The 18647-nt window shown below is 39.6% G+C and overlaps 1 protein-coding gene across 4 annotated transcripts in view; it reads left to right on the top strand.

Moving 5' to 3' along the window:
- The window catches only part of vwa5b2 (von Willebrand factor A domain containing 5B2), a 171596-nt gene that overhangs the window by 56950 nt on the left and 95999 nt on the right, over positions 1-18647 (top strand). For 3 of the 4 annotated variants that reach the window (XR_009506776.1, XR_009506775.1, XM_059944190.1), the window contains exons 3-5: positions 5284-5484; positions 10665-10876; positions 17954-18115. Coding sequence is in view for 2 of the 4 variants with exons in the window: in XM_059944190.1 (XP_059800173.1) it covers positions 10738-10876; positions 17954-18115 (301 nt within the window). In the remaining 2 variants the exon portion in view is untranslated. The remainder of the gene's footprint in view (positions 1-5283; positions 5485-10664; positions 10877-17953; positions 18116-18647) is intronic. The other variant, XM_059944199.1, reaches the window with a different exon arrangement.

Below are 18647 nucleotides of genomic sequence, written 5' to 3'. Positions count from 1 at the left end.
ATATGACTCCATTGTATATTTTTTTCTCTTTGCATTTCCTAGTTATTGAATAGATTATGTTGTCACTGAAGAACATTTTAAAGTTTGCTCATCCTTGATTCACGTCCATTTGTAATGTTCTGACTCAAAGGCTATTAAAATGAGAGCAGTCTGTGTCAAATCTTTATGTTCAAAGAGCATCTAGTGTCATAGTCCTGGAACACTGAAGCAAAGCCCTTTGGTTCACCTAGTCCATCCAAGCTATTAATTTGCCTGGTCCCATTGACCTGCAGCTGGACCATAGCCCTTTACACCTCTTCCAGCCATGTGCATATCCAAATTTCTCTTAAACATTTCTACTACAAAACTTACTAGTCAGAAAAAACTTGGAAGGTTAAAGTGAAACAAATTTAAAATGTGTCATATAAAAGGTGTTTTCACATGAATTTAACAAACAGATGCCCTCTTTATGGTTTGCTTCCTTCACGATTTAAATAGACCATTTGAAATTCAGTCGGATCAGCTGTATGTCTACAACTGTTAATCTTTTAAAAATGGGGGCTGGAAAAAGAAGAGAGATTAACTGTGCCTGGTGTGCTGATGTTACCTGCTATCCTCGGGGCTAGGCAACTAACTGAATAGTAATCACGGATGACCTTTCATATAACTTCAATTATGCACAATGACAGACTCGAATTAGCAATGGTTTACTTAGCCTGGTGGAGATATCAGGTGTTTGCACTTTATTCAGTTTGATAAAAGAGAGAACTCATGATCAAGCAACAGATGGTGGATGTAAATCAACCTTTTAGTGGAGTATTAGAAATCTGGTGTGAGGTATGCACACTGACAGGAAGTCAGTACCTAATAGAAGTGTGTACAGTTGTACCTTTTTATCACCAATGGAGCAAACAATTTGATGTTGTTGAGAAGAACTGAGGATATTGGAAATTTAAAACAAAGATCAGCTGGTGGAGTTATTTGCAGACAATCTGCTTCAATGTAAGGCTTACAGCTGCTTTCAGAAGGTGACCCTCATCTTGGTACCCAAGGAAAAACAACGTAATGTCCCTTATTGACTATCACCTGTTGGCTCTGACATCCACCATGATGAAGTACTTTGAGGGGCTGGTCACAGCAGACATTAACTCCAACCTCCCAGACAGCCTCAATCCACTGCAATTAACAGTGCTAAAACAGGTCTATACAAATCAGTCTAGACTCATCTTTGGAGCATCTGGACAGTAAAGACACCTACATTAGACTTATTCATTGACTAGAACTCTGCCTTTAATACTATAATTCCAAGCAAACTCATCCCCAAACTCCAAGACTTGGGACACAACCCCTCCCTTTGAAGCTGGATCTTCAACAAAATCAGCAAATAAAACAGCGAGCTGGTTATTGACTTCAGGAGTGGGGCAGTGCATATGTGTCAGTCTACATCAATGGTCCTTAGGGGGGAGTTTTACTAACGTGCTGAGCTACCCCAACCACATCGATGCCACGGCCATGAAGGCTTATCGGTGCCTCTACTTCCTCAGGGGGCTGTAGAAATATGGCATGTCTACTTTGAGGCTCACCAATTTTTAGCAGTCCACCATAGAAACCATCCAATCGGGGTGCAGCACGGTTCGGTATGGCAACGGCTCTGCCTGTGACCGTAAGAAACTGCATAGCTCAGCACATCATATGATCTAGCCTCCCCGCCATGGGCTCTGTTTACACTTCCCACTGCCTAAGCCAGGGGTTCCAAATATCTTTTATGCCATGGATCCCTACCATTAACTGAGGGGTCTGTGAATCCCAGTTTGGGAACTTCTGGCCCAAGTAAAACAGCCAACATAACCAAATACGTCGCACACCCCAGACATCCTCTCCTCTCCTCTCCTCACCCTTCCTTCCAATGGGTAAACGATACAAAAGCCTGAAAGCATACCATGAACCTCACAAACAGCTGTTAAATTTCTATTGAATAGCCCTGGTACGTCAAGATGCACTCCTAACTTCACAATGTATTTAATGACTTGCACAACATTGTTTACCTACACTGTCCATTCTCTGTAACTATAACACTTTATTCCTCACTCTATTATCTTACCTTGTACTAACACAGTGCACTGTGTAATTAATTTATCTGTATGAATGGTATACAAGACAAAATTTCAGTGTACTTATGTATATGACAATATTAAAATATTTACTAATTTACCAAATATTTAGCAGATAAGAGAACATTCAGGGGAGAGAGAAAGCAGAGTTAACATTTCAAATCAGAACTTATCTAAACTTGTTGCTGTCACTCATTGAAGTTGAAACCTATTTCAGGTTTTTCTGCCATCATGGGTAAAGGCTGCAGTTAAGTTCTGCAGGTTCGCACTCTATGCCACTTTCCAAGCTATGTGTTTAATATAAGTTCAAATTACTTTCAGAAAATGTTGAGGATTTTCTGAAGTACTAAAGAAATGCCTACTAAACTTAGTTGCAAAAGAAGATTTGTTATTATATCATGAGAAAAATCTGTAGGTTTTAATGTTTCTGGTGCAAGCCAATTTTTGTGGCAAGAATATTGGACAGTGGCTATTTTGAGCTGTTTCCTCCTAATAACTGTAAATTAATTTCCTTCTGTTCCTTTTAAATCTTCATTTCCTTTAGGCTCACATTATAGATATATGCAGTGCTTTGATCTTATTTCTCAGGTAGCTCCCCGGATTGAAAATGACTTGTTCTCATCCCAGTTATGTTGGTGCTGAGGTGATTAATGGGGCCATCATGGGAAGCATTGATTCTGTCACAGGTGGGGAGAAATGTATTTTATGGGGTGGACTGATGGTGAGATTGTGAGATTCTTTCTCCACTTGTATTGGGCTTCTCTATGCTCCTGACAAATGGGGTCTAGTTTCTTAATGCCAGTTGGAATACGCATTCTTCACTTTGAACATTCACCGGCCAGCAGTTCCAAGATTGGGATGCTGAATCTCCTCGAAGTGGCTTTGAGAACATATTTTCACCTGCCTTCTTCCCACCCCTTGGCAGAGTGTTGAATGGAGTATCTGCTTAGAAGTTTGTTGGAAATGCTGTGGCTTACTTAAGCAAACCAATGAAGTGTAGTCAGGGTCCTTCTGTCGGGGAGGTTGTTTGTTTGGGATGCTGATATTAAAACATCGAACGTAGACCAGTACAGCACAGTACAGGCCCTTTGGCCCAAGGTATTGTCTGCTGACCTTTTAACCTACCCCAAGATAAATTGAACCCTTCCCTCCCACATAGCACTCAATTTGTCTTTCATCCATGAGACAAATACAATGTCCCTAATGTATCTACATCTACCAGCACCCCCAGTGGTGTGTTTCAGGCACTTACTACTGTGTTAATTAAAAAAAACCTACCTCTGACATCCCCCTGATAGTTTCTGCTGTTCACTTTAAAATTCTGTCATCTCTTGTTAGCCATTGTTACCTGGGAAAAAGGTACTAGCTGTTCACTGTATCTTTGTCTCTGATCAATTTATACATCTCTATCAAATCTTCTATCATCATCCTTTCCTCTAAAGAGAAAAATACTAGCTCACCCACCCGTTTGTCATGAGACATGCTCTCTAATCCAGGCAGCATGCTGGTTAGTTTCTTCTATCCCCTCTCTGAAGCATCCACATCCTTCCTATAATCAAGCAACCAGAAATGAACACAATACTCCAAGTGTGGTCTGATCAGTGTTTTATGGAGCTGCAATATTACCTCATGGTGCTTGAACTCAGTCCTCTGACTACTGAAGGCCAACACACCATATGCCTTCTTAACTACTCTATCAACCAGAGTGGCAATTTTGAGGGATCTATGGATGTGGACCCCAAGATCTCTCTGTTCCTACATGGTTAAGAATCCTGCCATTAACCTTGTAACTTGCCCTCAAGTTCGGCCTTCCAAAGTGAATCACTTCACACTGTTCTGGGCTGAACTGTATCTGCCACTTGTCAGCCCTGTCAGCCATCCAATCAATGTCCCATTGTAACCTATGACAACCTTCTACACTATTACAACACCACCAACCTTCACGAAACCTGCAAGCTTGCTAGCCCACCTATCCATTTCCTCATCAAGGTCACATGTAAAAAAGAAATCACAAAGATCAGGGTTCCCAGAACAGAACCCTGCAGAACACTACCAGGCACAGATTTCCAGACAGAATACAATCCGTCTACTACCACACTCTGCCTTCTGTGAGCAACAAACTGAAATCCACACAGCAAAGTTTTCATGGCTCCTGACTTTGTGAATGAGAGTACCATGGGGAAACTTGATGAATGCCTATCTAATATCCAGATCTGTACATCACATTCACCACTCTGCCTTCATCAATTTGTTTCCTCACTTCCTCTTTTAAAAAAAAAATCAGTCAGGCTCATGAGGTGCAATCTGCCCCTCACAGAGGCAGGCTGACCATCCCTAATGCTCCTCCAAATGCTCATAAATCCCATCTCTAAGAATCTGCTCCGAGAGTTTGTCCACCACAAATGTAAGACTCACTGATCCATAATTCCCAGGATTATCCCTGTTACCTTTCTTGAACATAAGGAATAATATTTGCCACTCTCTAATCTTCTGGTACTATTCCTCTGACAAGGGAGGATGTGAAGATTGTCTCCAATGGCACTGTAATCTCTTTCCTCACTTCCCACAGTACTTGGTGTATATCCTGCCTGGCCCTGGGTCTTACCTGTCCTAAAGTCTTTCAAAAGTTCCAAAACATCCTCTTTCTTAACCTTGACGTTTTTCAGCACACTGTGCCGACTTCACATTTGGCAAAGTCCCTCTCAATGGTAAATACTGAAGCAATGTACTTATTGGGGACCTCCCATACCGTCTCTGACTGCAGGTACATCCTTCCTCTTTTATTCCTGATTGGTTCTAGTATTCGTGATCAGCTGAAAGTGAACCTGGAAGATTCCGTGGAGATGATATCATTGGTGTAACTCCAGCTCTTTGAAGTGCCTGTTTTCAGAAGCACACAGAAGAGCAGTGATGATTGCAGCCCAGTGCAGCATGGACTGTTGATGGCCTACTTTCGTCAAGCATTGTACACTACCTTTGCTCAAGAAATTGATCAAACAAGACTGTTGGGGAATTTTAATCCATGTAATTAAATACATTAGTAGTTTAAAGAAAAAGTTATGAAACTATCAACTTATGTAACCCATGTTGTTTATGAATGGTCTGTGAGGAAGGAGGTTTTCTGGCTTTATCATGATTAGCTTACTCACGATACAGACTCACCAATATGATTGACTTTAATCTCTCTCCTCAGCTCAGGCAATGAGGGATGAAGAGATGGTGCTGGGATTGCTGGTGATACCCACATCTTGCGAATGAATATATAAAACAAACACAAAAAAAGTGAAATACTGAGAAAGACCAGTGGATTGGAACTGATTAGAGTGCTTTTATAAAGAGCCCTCACAGATGTCTGTGCAGCTGAATTGTTTTGGACTGAAGGTGGAACAGCCAGGTAGAGACTCCTTGTTTTGTTCTGTTGGGTTTTGTATGCCTACTGGTCAGTATCTGGGCCAATTTCACTGGACAACAAATTTTTTAGGAAGTGTTGCTGCCTCAGAATTGTTTTTTTGTTTATTATAGACCACTTGAAGCTGATTTCGGACTATTTGTATCACCTAGGAATTTGGAGAAACAAAATATTCACTTTTGTTGAATATAATGCATTTAATTACATAGTGGTGCTGAAGCTTTGCAACAGTTCAACTAAGCTGAAAAAGTTTTGTTGAAGATTTTCATTTGTATTCAGTATCTGAGGCTTCTCTGTTAAGTGTCCAACAATAATCAGCCAGCATTTATGGCTTCCAGTTGCCCTGATACTGTTTCTCCATGACCACAATGTCCTGGTGAAACCTTTCACCGTGTTCATCACTTATAACATCAAGATTTGCAGGAAAGAAGACTAAATGGGAATGCACAAAATGAATCTTTAGTGACATGTTGCACGTCATGGTTTTGTATTCTTGAATTAGGTTGTCAATTAGCTGCACGTAGTTTGGTGCTCTTTGGTTGCTAAGAAAATTTTCAACAAGATTCTAAGGTTTTGACTTCATTTTTTACCAATAGAGCCATGTCACACCTTCTGCCTACCTGCCTGTCCTTTCATACATTTTAGTATCCTTTCAACCATGACTCAGTGATACCCAAAATATCATACCTGCCAATCCCCAGATACACTACAAGATCAGCTATGTTGTTTCGTATGCAGCGTGCATTCCAATATCACAGCTTCAGTCCTGTGCACTTCAGTTCATTTCACTGACCTCTGCACTATCGTTTGCCCGTCCTTCCTGACAGTCTCACTACGCGCTGTCTCTGCTTGTATACCAACTGTCCTATCACTCAGTTTCTTATCCTCCTGCCAATTTAGTTAAACCCTTCCCAACAGTTTTAGCCAATCTGTCCTCGAGGATACTGGTCCCCCTCAGGTTCATAAGAGGTTCCAATGGTCCAGAAATCTGAAACACTGACCCTACTCCATTTCCTCAGTCATACATTCATCTGCCAAATCATCCTATTCTTACCTTAACTGCCCCATGGCACAGGCAGCAATCCAGAGATTGCTATCCAGAGTTTTCTACCTAAATCCCAAAATTCACTCTTCAGAACCTCCTCCCTTTTCCTACCTATGTCATTGGTGGATTTCTGGCTGCTCATTTTAGAATGCTGTGGACCTGATCTGAGGTGCCCTTGACCCCGGCACCTGAGAGGGATCGTACTATCTGGGTGACTCTATCATCTCTACAGAATCTCCTGTCTGCTCCTCTGACTGTGGAATCCCCTGTCACTACTGTGGTCCTCTTCTCCCCCCACAGCACCCCCTTCCCTTCTGAGCCGCAGCACCAGAAACCCGACCACTATGTCTTCCCCCTTGTAGGTCATCCACCCCCACGGTATCCAAAGTGGTATACTTATGACTGAGGGGAATGGCCACAGGTGTACTCTGCACTGGCTACCCACTTCCTTTCCCTCTTCTGACAGTCACCCAGGTACCTGCCTCCTGCAACTTGGGGTGACAACCTCCCTGTAGCTCCTATCTATCACCTCCTCAGTTTCCTGTATGAGCCAAAGATCACTAAACCGTTGCTTCAGTTTCTTAACATGTTCAATGAGGAGTTGGAGCTCGGTGCTGGTGCAGGTGTGGCTATCTGGGATGCTGGAGTTCTCCCAGAATTCCCCCATTGCACACAAGGAATGCAATACAGCCCCTTGAGCCATCCTCACTGCTGTAACTATGTACTAACAGAGGAAGAGTGAAGAAGAAAATTACCAGGTACTTACCAGGCCCAAACCTGATAAACCGAAGCCTCTCCACTCCAACACTGGTCCACTCACACAATCGGCACTCCACCTGTCCCTGTCTTATTTTTACTTGCCCTTGCTATTGAATCACCTGTGAACGCCTGTGAACACTCCTTTGTCAAATCTCACTCACAGATCTCCCTTTTGAGATCTCACTCACGGACCTGTGAGCAGCCTCCTCTCTCATTCCTGATTTGACTAGGCTGCCAAAAAGACAGCGAAAGCCCATGATCGCTCCTTTTTTTAATCTCACTCACAGACCTGTGAGCAGCCTCCGCTCTCATTCCTGATTCAATCGGGCTGCTGGAAAAGACATGGATGAAGCAGAATATTTTGTCCTGAGACTTTGGGTCTCTCTTCCTCAAAGTATGGTGGAAGCAGTGACTTTGAGTGTTTAAGACAGTGGTAGGTAGATTCTTGATGACTATTATAAAGTTATGATGGATGAAAAGGAATAAAGTAATGAGATGGAGATTAGACCAGCCCTAGTGTAATTGACTGGTGGATGCTTGAGGAATGAAGTGGTTAAGTCGGCTTTTAATTTGTCTGCCTGTATGTCCATATAGTTGAAAGTAATGGAGAAAATTTGCTATGTCTTCCTATGGGTTTACGCTGCCTGAGAGGCAAATACAAATGTAATATTAGGGAGATTTTAGACTACAGCATGTTCCAAACTTGACCCATGGCAATTTGCCTATTGCAAAAGCATGTCCGTGGCAGACACCTTCAACTGGAACTACACTCATCTCAGAGGTATCTGGACCGTAAAGGCACAGAGATTAGACTGTTGTATAATGACTACACCTCTGTTTTCTACATTATAATTCCAAGCAAACTCATCTCCAACTTCTAGACTTAGGAAATGAGTACCTCACAGACACAAGACTTCTGAAGATACTGGAAATCCCAAATAACACACACAAAATGTTGGAGGAACTCAGCAGGTCAGGCAGCATCTAAGGAAATGAATAAACAGTCATCGTTTCAGGCTAAGATCCATCATCAGGACTAGAAAGGAAGGGGGAAGAAGCCAGAATGAGAAGGTGGGGGTAGTGAAAGAAGTACAATAAACATCACCAATAGCATGTCCTGGTCCAATTTGAAAGACAACATGGTCAAGAATCTCAGCAGCACCTCTCCATCCTCAAGAGGCTAAAGAAATTTGACATGCTCCCTTTGAATTTCACCAGCTTTAATTGATGCACCACAGAAAGCATCTTATCCAGGTGCATCATGGCCTGGTATGGCAACTAAAAACCACAAAAGACCTGTAGAGTGCTTTGGACACATCTCAGCACATCACAGAAACCAAAATCCCCTCTAGGGACACTGTCCACACTTCCCACTGCCTCTGTAAAGCAGCACACAGAATCAAAAACTACATCCCCCGGGCTGTTCTCTCCTCCTCCTCATCGAATAGAAGATACAGAAGTCTCCCAGCACGCATCACCAGGCTAAAGAACAGCTTCTATCCCACTATAATAAAACTATTGAACAGTAAGATGGAGTCTTGGCCTCACAATCTACCTGGATATGTCCTTGCTTCTTATTGTTTGCTTGCAATGCACTCTGTCACTGCAACATTTTATTTTGCATTCCGATTTGTTTTCCCTTGTACTACCTCATGTGCTGTCGCAATGAAATAGTCTACCCGCAGGATGAAGTTTTTCACTGTACCTCACTGCATGTGGCAATAATGAACCAATTTACCTACTTCATTTAGAAACAGACCTGCTCAGATTCCCCTTTAGAAGATATGAATAGATCATTCCACTGGGCTGGTCTAGGTCCCGCTCAGATTAGTGTGCAGCAGGAAGAGATGGCTTTTGAAAGCTCCATGGCTACGATGACCCTGGGATGTGGGTGCTGAAAATATATCAACATATTACCTTCCATTCATTCAGTCTGAATCAGAGATCTTTAACCCAATCAGAATGTCAGTAAACCTGCCATGATGTGCCCACACTCAGGTTGGAGGAGCAACATCTTGTATTCCATCTGGGTAGCCTCCAACCTGAAGGCATGAATATCGATTTCTTGAACTTTCGGTAATTGTTCCCTCCTCCCATCTCCTTCACCATTCCACATTCCCTCTCTCACCTGCCCATCACCTCCCTCTGGTGCTCCTCCTTCCCTTTCTCCCAAGGCCTTCTACTCTCTCCTATCAGATTCCCCCTTCTCCAGCCATGTATCTCTCACCTATCAACTTCCTAGCTCTTTACTTCACCCCTCCCCCCCTCCCAGTTTCACCTCTCACCTACCACCTTGTACTTATTCCTCCCCTTTCCCCACCTTATTGGTTTGACTTCTCATCTTTTTTCCTCCCCCCAGTCCTGATGAAGGGTCTTGGCTTGAAACATCAACTGTTTACTCTTTTCTATAGATGCTGTCTGGCCTGCTGAGTTCCTCCTGTGGCTTGGATTTCCAGAATCTGCAGATTTTCTCATGTTTTTGACTCAATCAGTATGTTGCCCAATCACCAGCAAGGCTAGGGAGAAGATCTTCTGTTGCACCTGACCTCCCAGGATAATTCAGAGGATGCAGAATGCACCATCTAGGTTAAGTTCAAAACTGAAATATGTTTACCAAAGAAACAGAATGAGAATGCATAACAATGGTTGTGCAGATTTATCTGTCAAATGAAGTTCAGTGTTGGTGCTTTGTTAATTATTGACAGACAAGTAAACAATGCAGTTCCTCTCCAGATGTCATCCTGTGATTGAAATTTGGAAATATCTCTATTTATCATACCATACACATCACCTAGATTTGAAGTGGCTGAATCTCTGAAGTATCATATTTCAAAACTAAAGGTTAATAGAGAAACAATTTAAAATTTCAACTAGCAAAAACTAGCAAGAGTCTGTGGGAAGTACAGCAGTGAATTATCACATCAACAATTGTAAAAGAATGACTCCAATGATACAAAATAGTAATTAATAAGATGTCACTTAATTTTAAAGCCATTGTGATTTTTCTCTTGTACAAGGAAGCTTTTTGAAGCCTCAATCATTTTCTCAAATGTTTAAAATAAATGTAAAGTTCAGTTTATCTATTCTGTTGTTATATACAATTCCCCATTTTGATCACTGCACTATCATACTAAAGACCTTGTTACAATGACCATATTGTGTCTGCGCACAGCACATTGTAATGCAGTGAGTACATATGCCATGTTTGAGGAGTTCAGAGATGGGCAAAACAAAGCCTTACAATTTGTCATATTTGACATTTACTAGTAGGATACTTTAATCATACAATTATTTAGTTAATAGTAATATTATCAAATGCCAAAGTCCAATTCAACCTTTATTTTTATATCTCCTTCCACAGATACTCTGACTTCATGTGATCTTCGTGTGCTGAACTATACATTTTAGAGTTGCCCAAGGCTCAGGGGAATACAATGCCAGGATTGTTAAACCAATCGACATGGGCACCTCTCCCTTTGAATGCATCCAGTATCAGAGCCTGCACTAATGGTCTCTCCCTCAGGATATCCACAAGCCTCACCTATATCAACCCAGAAAATGTACCGGTAGAAGGTAAGCAACTGACTATCTAATGAAAATGCAACCTTAAGTACAAAATTCAAAGTGTATTTGGCATTATGGAATGCAAGAGTATATGTGATATCAGGGACAAGAGTTCTGGCTGGCTTGTTTGTTATGATTTGTCTGGCATCAACCAAAACAATGTAAATGATAGCATTGTTTTAAACAGTAGTTACATTCAATGTAACTCTCTTTCCACAGCTTACACACTAATTAAGAAATATCATACTGGAAGCTGTCTAGCTGCAATGGATGGCATCCCTCAGCTAAAATTAATTAGCTTTGACAGTCTGCAAAACATTGTAACACTCAACAAATTGAACTCTTTTGTATCAGTATATTCAATTGACACACTTCAAAAACTTTTCAATGTTACTCTTTTCAATGTATAAGAAACTGCTATATTCAAACAGTAAATAGTTGGCTCTGAAGCCATTTTCATTCATTTAAAATCATGGTAGACTAGTTAAGCAGATCAAAATTTTTTTTGTGTGATAAATCAAATTTTATCAGCATTAATCAAGGGCAAAATTATTGCCCTTGAATATATAACAACTGAGTTGTTTTCATCAGGATCTCGGCCCGAAACGTCAACAGTGCTTCTCCTTATAGATGCTGCCTGGCCTGCTGTGTTCCACCAGCATTTTGTGTGTGTTGTTGTTTGAATTTCCAGCATCTGCAGATTTCCTGGTGTTTGCTCACATAGCAGAATATCTGTTTTATATTGCATTAATGAAGATTAGCTGGTTACGTTGGTTCGTGTCTCTATGCATGTTTGTAATGCAAATGAGTTTTAGAGAAACGAGGGCGTTCGTGTCCTTTTGAAAACACTTCTCAATATGAAAACCCTTGTATTTACTACTGAGTGTACAAACATAGAGGGGGTATGGTACTGATGATGAAAATCCAGCAAGTTGCAAAGCTCTGACGAATGTTTCAGTCAGGGAAGTGTATTTTCCCACTTCTAGTCTTTTGAGAGTGAATTAGTTGAGGATCTAGACTTACACTCAATGGCAACTTTATTAGGCACCTAATAAAGTTGCCATTGAGTATGTGTTTGTGGTCATCCACTACAAGGTTCGATGTGCTTCTGCATGCTACAGATGGAAATATTTAGTTACTTGAGTTACGGTTGCCTTCATATCAGCTTGTTCTAGTTTACCCATGCTCCTCTGACCACTCTCATTAACAAGGCATTTTCCCACACAGAACTGCCACCCACTGGATGTTTTTTGTTTCTCGCACCATTCTCTTTAAACTCTAGAGACTGTTGCAAGCAAAAATCCCAGGAGGTCAGCAGCTTCTGAAATACTCAAACCACCCCATCTCGTACCAACAATCATTCCATGGTCAAAGTTATTTAGATCACATTTCTTCCCCTTTCTGATGTTTGATCTGTACTACAACTGAGCCTCTTTATCCTGTCTGCATGCTTGTTTTTATGCATTGAGTTGCTGCAACGTGATTGGCTGATTAGATATTTGTTCTAACAAACAGGTGTGCAGGTGCACCTGATACAGTGGCCACTGTGTGTATTTTGCTCTTAGGAGCAAAAAGAATCCATTCTTCTGTTGTCATGCTCCCGAGTTTTGCTTAAACAAACATAGGGCAAAGTATTGAGAAATCTGTTGACAAGAATTAGCAAAACTTGCTTTGCATATTGAATTAATAAACCAAAGCAGCTGGGCAGGGATTACATAATTCGTATCATTTCTATCTGTGAGTTTTAGTTCTCATGTTCTCAGAATGCACCAGAATATGACTCAGGACTTAATGATTTAGCATAACTACCTAATAAAGTTGATTGCAAATCCTGATGCTTGCATTGGCATGGTTAAATGTCACTGTCACAGATAATGCCCTCCTTCACGTGCTCTGCTATTATAGTCCTTGCAGATGGAAGCACTTGGAAGTCACTGATTTTGCTTGTAATTCAGGCTCTCCTGTCTGTGAAAGTTCTTTGATCTGATTGGATGAACAACCTACCAATCAGACCTATTGTAGGACACATTGAGGGACCCAAGTTGCACCAGAGGCTGGAAAGAGGAAGTCCACAAAGTAGAACTTCTGAAGTTTTTTTTTCCTGACAGAATTTGTTATGTAGTAACCACTGACTGTTTATACTTTGTTGTTACTCAATGCTTATACTTTATCAGTTAATTTTAATAGCATACTGGTGCAATTCTGCACTGCCATCATAGAGTGCACCCTCACATCAACCATTACTGTCTGGTTTGGTACAGCATCATCTTACAATATACAAAAAAAGCACAGAGAATTTCAAGTCAGCAGAAAAAGTCACTGGCTTTTATCATGACTGCAAGTCTAGTATGTGTCCAGGACAAAGAAGCAGGAAGGAAAAATCATTACAGACATAACCCACCCTGAAATCTCACTTTTCCAAAAATCTCCCTTCTGGAAAGCTTCTATACAGCTATTAAAACAAAAGCAAAACTGCTCATCATTTCAAAACTTTCTTCCTCCAGGCAGTTAATCTGATCAATCATTCCAGTGACACTCCCCACCTGCTCTATTACTCTCCGTTACTGTATGTTAAACAGTTTAAATCACTTTTCTAATGCTATTTACATTGAAAATACATGTTGGTATTTCTGAATTTATAAACATTTTATTCTGTCTGTACTTCAATCTCTAACTTTTTTATGTATAATTCTTTATTCTTTAAAATTGTTGAACATTGTGATTTTTGTTGCATGTCGTGCCGACTGTCACACCATAGCAAATTCATGTAAATGGCAAATAAAGATAATCCTTAATTCTTAAGATCTATTTGAAAATACTGCTTTTACTGTATCAAATAAAATTCCTCCAGAAGTTTTCATATTTTATTGTTTTACAACACTGAATCATAGTGGATTTAATTTGGCTTTTTGACACTGATCAACAGAAAAAGATTCTTTTGTGTCAAAGTGGAAACTGTTCCCTCCAAGGTGGTCTGAATTAATTACAAATTTAAAAAAAATAATTGATTGCATAATTACTCAGCCCCTTCAAGTCAGGATTTAATAGCTGCACCTTTGGCAGCAATTCAGCCTCAGGCCTGTGTGGAAAGGTCTGTATCAGCTTTGCACATCTGGACACTGCAACTGTTCCCCATTCTTCTTCACAAAATTACTCAAGCTCTGTCAGATTGCATGGGGATTTCAAGTGAACAGCCCTTTACATCCACCCTCAAATTCTCAATTAGATTGAAGTCTGGACTCTGACTTGTCCATCCCAGGACATTAACTTGTTGTTTTAGAGCTGTTCCTATGTAGTTTTGGCTTTATGCTTGAGGTTATTGTTTTGCTGGAAAACAAATCTTCTCCCAGACTGCATCAGGTTTTCTTCCAGGATTTCCCTGTATTTTGTTGCATTCATTTTACTCTCTACCTTCACATGCATTCCAGGGCCTGGTGCAGTGAAGCATCTCCACAACATGATGTAACTACAACCATGTTTCATGGTAGGATTGTGTGTTTTTGATGATGTGTAGTGTTTAGTCTGATGACCAAAAGGCTCAGTTTTAGTTTCATCAGACCATAGAACATTCTTCCAGCTAACTTCAGATCCTCCCACATGCCTTCAAGCAAACTCTAGCCAAGATTTCATGTTAGTTTTTTTTTCAAGAGTGGCTTTCTTTTTGCCATTCTCCCATAAAGCTGGGACTTGTGAAGCACCTGGGCAACAGTTATATGCACAGTCTCTCCCATCTTAGGAATTGAAGCTTGGAACACTTCCGGAGTTGCCCTAGTTCTCTTGGTGGCCTCCCTCACTAGCTCCTTCCTTGCACAGTCACTCGGTTTTTGAGGACAGCCTGCTCTAGGCAGATTCACAGCTGTGCCATATTCTTTCCATTTCTTGATGATTGACTTAACTGTACTCCAAGGGATATTCAGTACTTGGAAATTTTCTTGTATCCATCTCCTGACTTGTGCTTCTCGATAGCCTTTTCACAGAGTTGCTTGGAATGGGGTGTCACGTGATGACGTAGGATCGAGACATTGGGAATACAGCTCCCTTGTAAAAAGTAATGAAATAGGGTTTAAATGAAGAAAAGTTAATAAATATCTACTAGAAACTATTTATAAGTAACTCAGGATTATCTTTTGATATGGCTCCTAAACCGAAACAGAAGAAAGCTACGACTTTGAAGACTGAGCAAATCAGTGGGGAAAAAGGCCTAACTGTCTCGGCGAAGCCTCGGACTCAAGTTGGATCTCCTCCCGGCGAAGTGCATGGCACTTCTGATGATGCAGGACAGGAAGTTGCAGCAATGTCGGCGGTCTCTAAGAAGAAACTGCAAGAACAACGCATGCACGAAGAAACAAGTATGCACGAACAGATATTAACAAAACTACAAATCCCAACGATGGCTGGAAGTGAAACTGGAAGTGAATCGGAAGTGGAGTCAGACTCTTTGGGAAATTCAGAGGAAGAAAAAGAGGAAAAGAAGGAGGAGATTAAAGGAGACATAAAAGATATCCTGATATATATTACGAATGAATTAAAAGCTATAAGAAGGATGCAGAATACACTCGATAATGTGGTGGAAAAACAAAAGAAGATGGATAATAAAGTTAAAGAGATGGAAGTAAAAGTGGAAGAAAACACTGAAAGAATAGATAAGATAGAAGACAATAATCTTGCCTGGACAATAGAAAGAAAACGGATGTTAGAAAAAGCAGATGCCCTTGAAAACTCTAGTAGACAAAATAATATCAAAATTGTTGGTCTTATGGAAGGTACAGAGGGAGAAAATCCAATAAAATTCTTTCAAGAATGGATTCTGAAAATTTTGAAAATGAAAGAAGGACGTCCAGTAATTGAAATTGAAAGAGCGCACAGAGCTTTAAGACCAAGACCTCAACAAGATCAAAATCCAAGATCAATTTTGATAAAATGCTTAAGGTACCAAGATAAAGAAATGATCTTGAAGGCAGCTACTCAAGGTGCTAAAAAGAGAAATAGGCCATTGATAATAGAAGGGAAAAGAGTTTTTTTTAATCCAGACATATGTTATGATCTTCTGAAGAGGCGGAAGGAATTTAATCCAGTGAAAAACTCTTTATGGGAAAAGGGCTATAAATTTTTATTGAGCTACCCAGCAAAATTGATAATTTTCCTGGATAACGATGAAAGAAGATTTTTCGTTGACTACAGGAAAGCGGAGAAATGTGTACAAGAATTACCTGATGTCCATGAAGCGAAGTAAAGAATTATAGAAATGAAATGGACTAATGATGAAGACTGAAACAATGTTAGACTTGATGGACATTTATAAAAAAAATAGTTGAAGAGTATTAATTGGGAGTAGAGACATTAATTATTTTCTTTTTTTTCTTCACTAATATATTTTTTTTGCGGGGGAGCTGGAGGAGCTCCTGATTGATGGCTGTGAGTTTCACGTGTACAATCATGGCGATTGCCATGACCCGGAAAATGGGGGGGGGGGTAATGTTGTGTTCTTTTTATTTGCAACATTAGTGGGGGGGTACTTTTTTTCCCCTTATATATTAGTTACCTTTCTTCTATTTTCCTTCTTTTTTGCCTGGATAGTTGGGGAGAAACTCATAGCAACATGGAGAATTTTTTTAAAGAGTTCCCAAGGTATTATGAATGATTAATTTACTTAATTTTTTAAGTTTTAATGTTAATGGAATTAATGGACCTGTGAAAAGAAAAAGAGTTTTAACCTATATTAAGAAAATGATAGGAGATATAGCTTTTTTTACAAGAAACACATTTAACAGAAACAGAACATAAGAAATTAAAGAGGGATTGGGTTGGAAATGTCATTGCAGCTTCATTTAATTCAAAATCGAGAGGAGTTGCAATTTTGGTTAATAAATCTTTACCAATTAAAATACAAAATGTAATAATTGATTGTGGGGAGATATGTGATTATACATTGTCAAATTTTTACATCAATTATATATAACACCACAGAAAATAAATAGATTAAATTCAAATATGTCTGACCAATGTTTTCGATGTATCAAGAAATTGGTACTTTTTTACATTCTACTTGGTCTTGTTTTAAAATTCAATCATTTTGGATAAATCGAAGACTTTTATTGGAACAAATTACTGGAGTACAACTCCCACATAGTCCAGTATTATTTTTATTAGGAGACATTGAAGGGACAATACCACAATTTAAATTGAATAAGTATCAGAAAAAAATTATAAAAATTGCATTGGCAGTAGCCAAAAAAGTTATCACAGTTACTTGGAAATCTGATTTATATTTAATTATGGATTGTTGGAATAATGAAATACATAGTTGTATTCCACTTGAAAAAATTACATACAATCTAAGAAATGAATATGATATATTTTTTGAAAATTTGGCTCCCATACTTATAAAAGATAGGATTAAATACATAGGTCCTTTGAAGATAAAATTATAAAGTCATTGGGGAAAGTAAAAATAAATATTTAAATTATTTTGAACTCCATGGAGCATGTGGGGATCCTCTGATATCCAGGCAATCCTTCTCTTCTTTTTTTTCTTTCTTTAGATAAGGGTTAAGGGGGGGAGGGTTAAGGGGAGGGGGGAGGGTTAATATTATTTTTCTCACTATTTTATATTCTTTGTCATTTTCTAAAATTAAAAAAAAAAGAGTTGCTTGGAATGTTCCTCTGTCTTCATGGTGTAGTTTTTGCCAGGATACTGACTCACCAGCAGTTGGACCTTTCAGATACAGGTGTACTTATACTACAATCAATCGAAACACCTGGACTGCACACAGGTGATCTCCAGTTATCTAATTATGTGACTTTAAAACCAGTTGGCTGCACCAGTGATGATTTAGTGTGTCATATTAAAGGGGTGAATACATATGCAATCAATTGTTTTGTGTTTTATATTTGTAATTAATTTAGATCACTTCGTAGAGATCTGTTTTCACTTTCACAAGAGTCTTTTTCCAAAAAAAAGCCAAATTAAATCCACTGTGATTCAATGTGGTAAAACAATAAAACATGAGAACTTCTGGGGGGTGGGGGTTGGTGAATACTTTTTATAGGCACTGTATTTTTAGAAAACCATGATTCTTTTTCCAGGTGTATTTGTTTACCTGTTGGACGAGTCAGAGGTGGTGGCTGACTTTGAAGCTTTGACAGCAGGAAGGCTGGTCACCACCCAGGTAAAGAACCGGGTAAGAGCTGAAGATTGCTGCTTTGAATGCTACAACCGCTCCAATCTGGCGCTTCAGTGTAGCAAAGGTAAGTGCAAGCAGCAGACTACTCTCCACACTTGCTCCATTCTGATCATTTCTTTTGAATAAAGTTTCTGGAGCCTCTCAGTTATCCAAAAGTTAGTTTAAAGTGGTGCATACTTTTGTACTTGGACAATTGAATTGTTTTTTTTTTCTGCCTTCTTAATAACCTTGCGTTTACTGTCTACTAAGCACCCCAAGACATAACCAATGAGTATCTTAATAGGAGTATCAAAGAGCTAAGGACAACACTCTTCTTATTGAATTAGTTCTCTTTGATAAATATTTAATGGAATGTGTGTAAAAAAAATTGCTTTAGCCATCTGAATGATTGATTTGCATCAAGATAAAGTTCAAAATTCATTACTAAAATGTTGGAGCTGTAGTTTGGGGGTTATGAAAATCCCTTTCTTTAAGCTTAATCAGTTATCTTGCATATACATGATTATTGCTTAAAACATTTGCATGTGCTGGTCTGGTAATCGTTCAGCTGCAGATATGGCAATGAATCAGCACTGGAAAGGAAACACACTGCTTCA

Source organism: Hypanus sabinus, chromosome 2 (genome assembly GCF_030144855.1).
Source record: "Hypanus sabinus isolate sHypSab1 chromosome 2, sHypSab1.hap1, whole genome shotgun sequence".
Lineage (NCBI taxonomy): Eukaryota > Metazoa > Chordata > Chondrichthyes > Myliobatiformes > Dasyatidae > Hypanus > Hypanus sabinus.
This window is presented reverse-complemented; position numbering and strand designations above follow the sequence as displayed.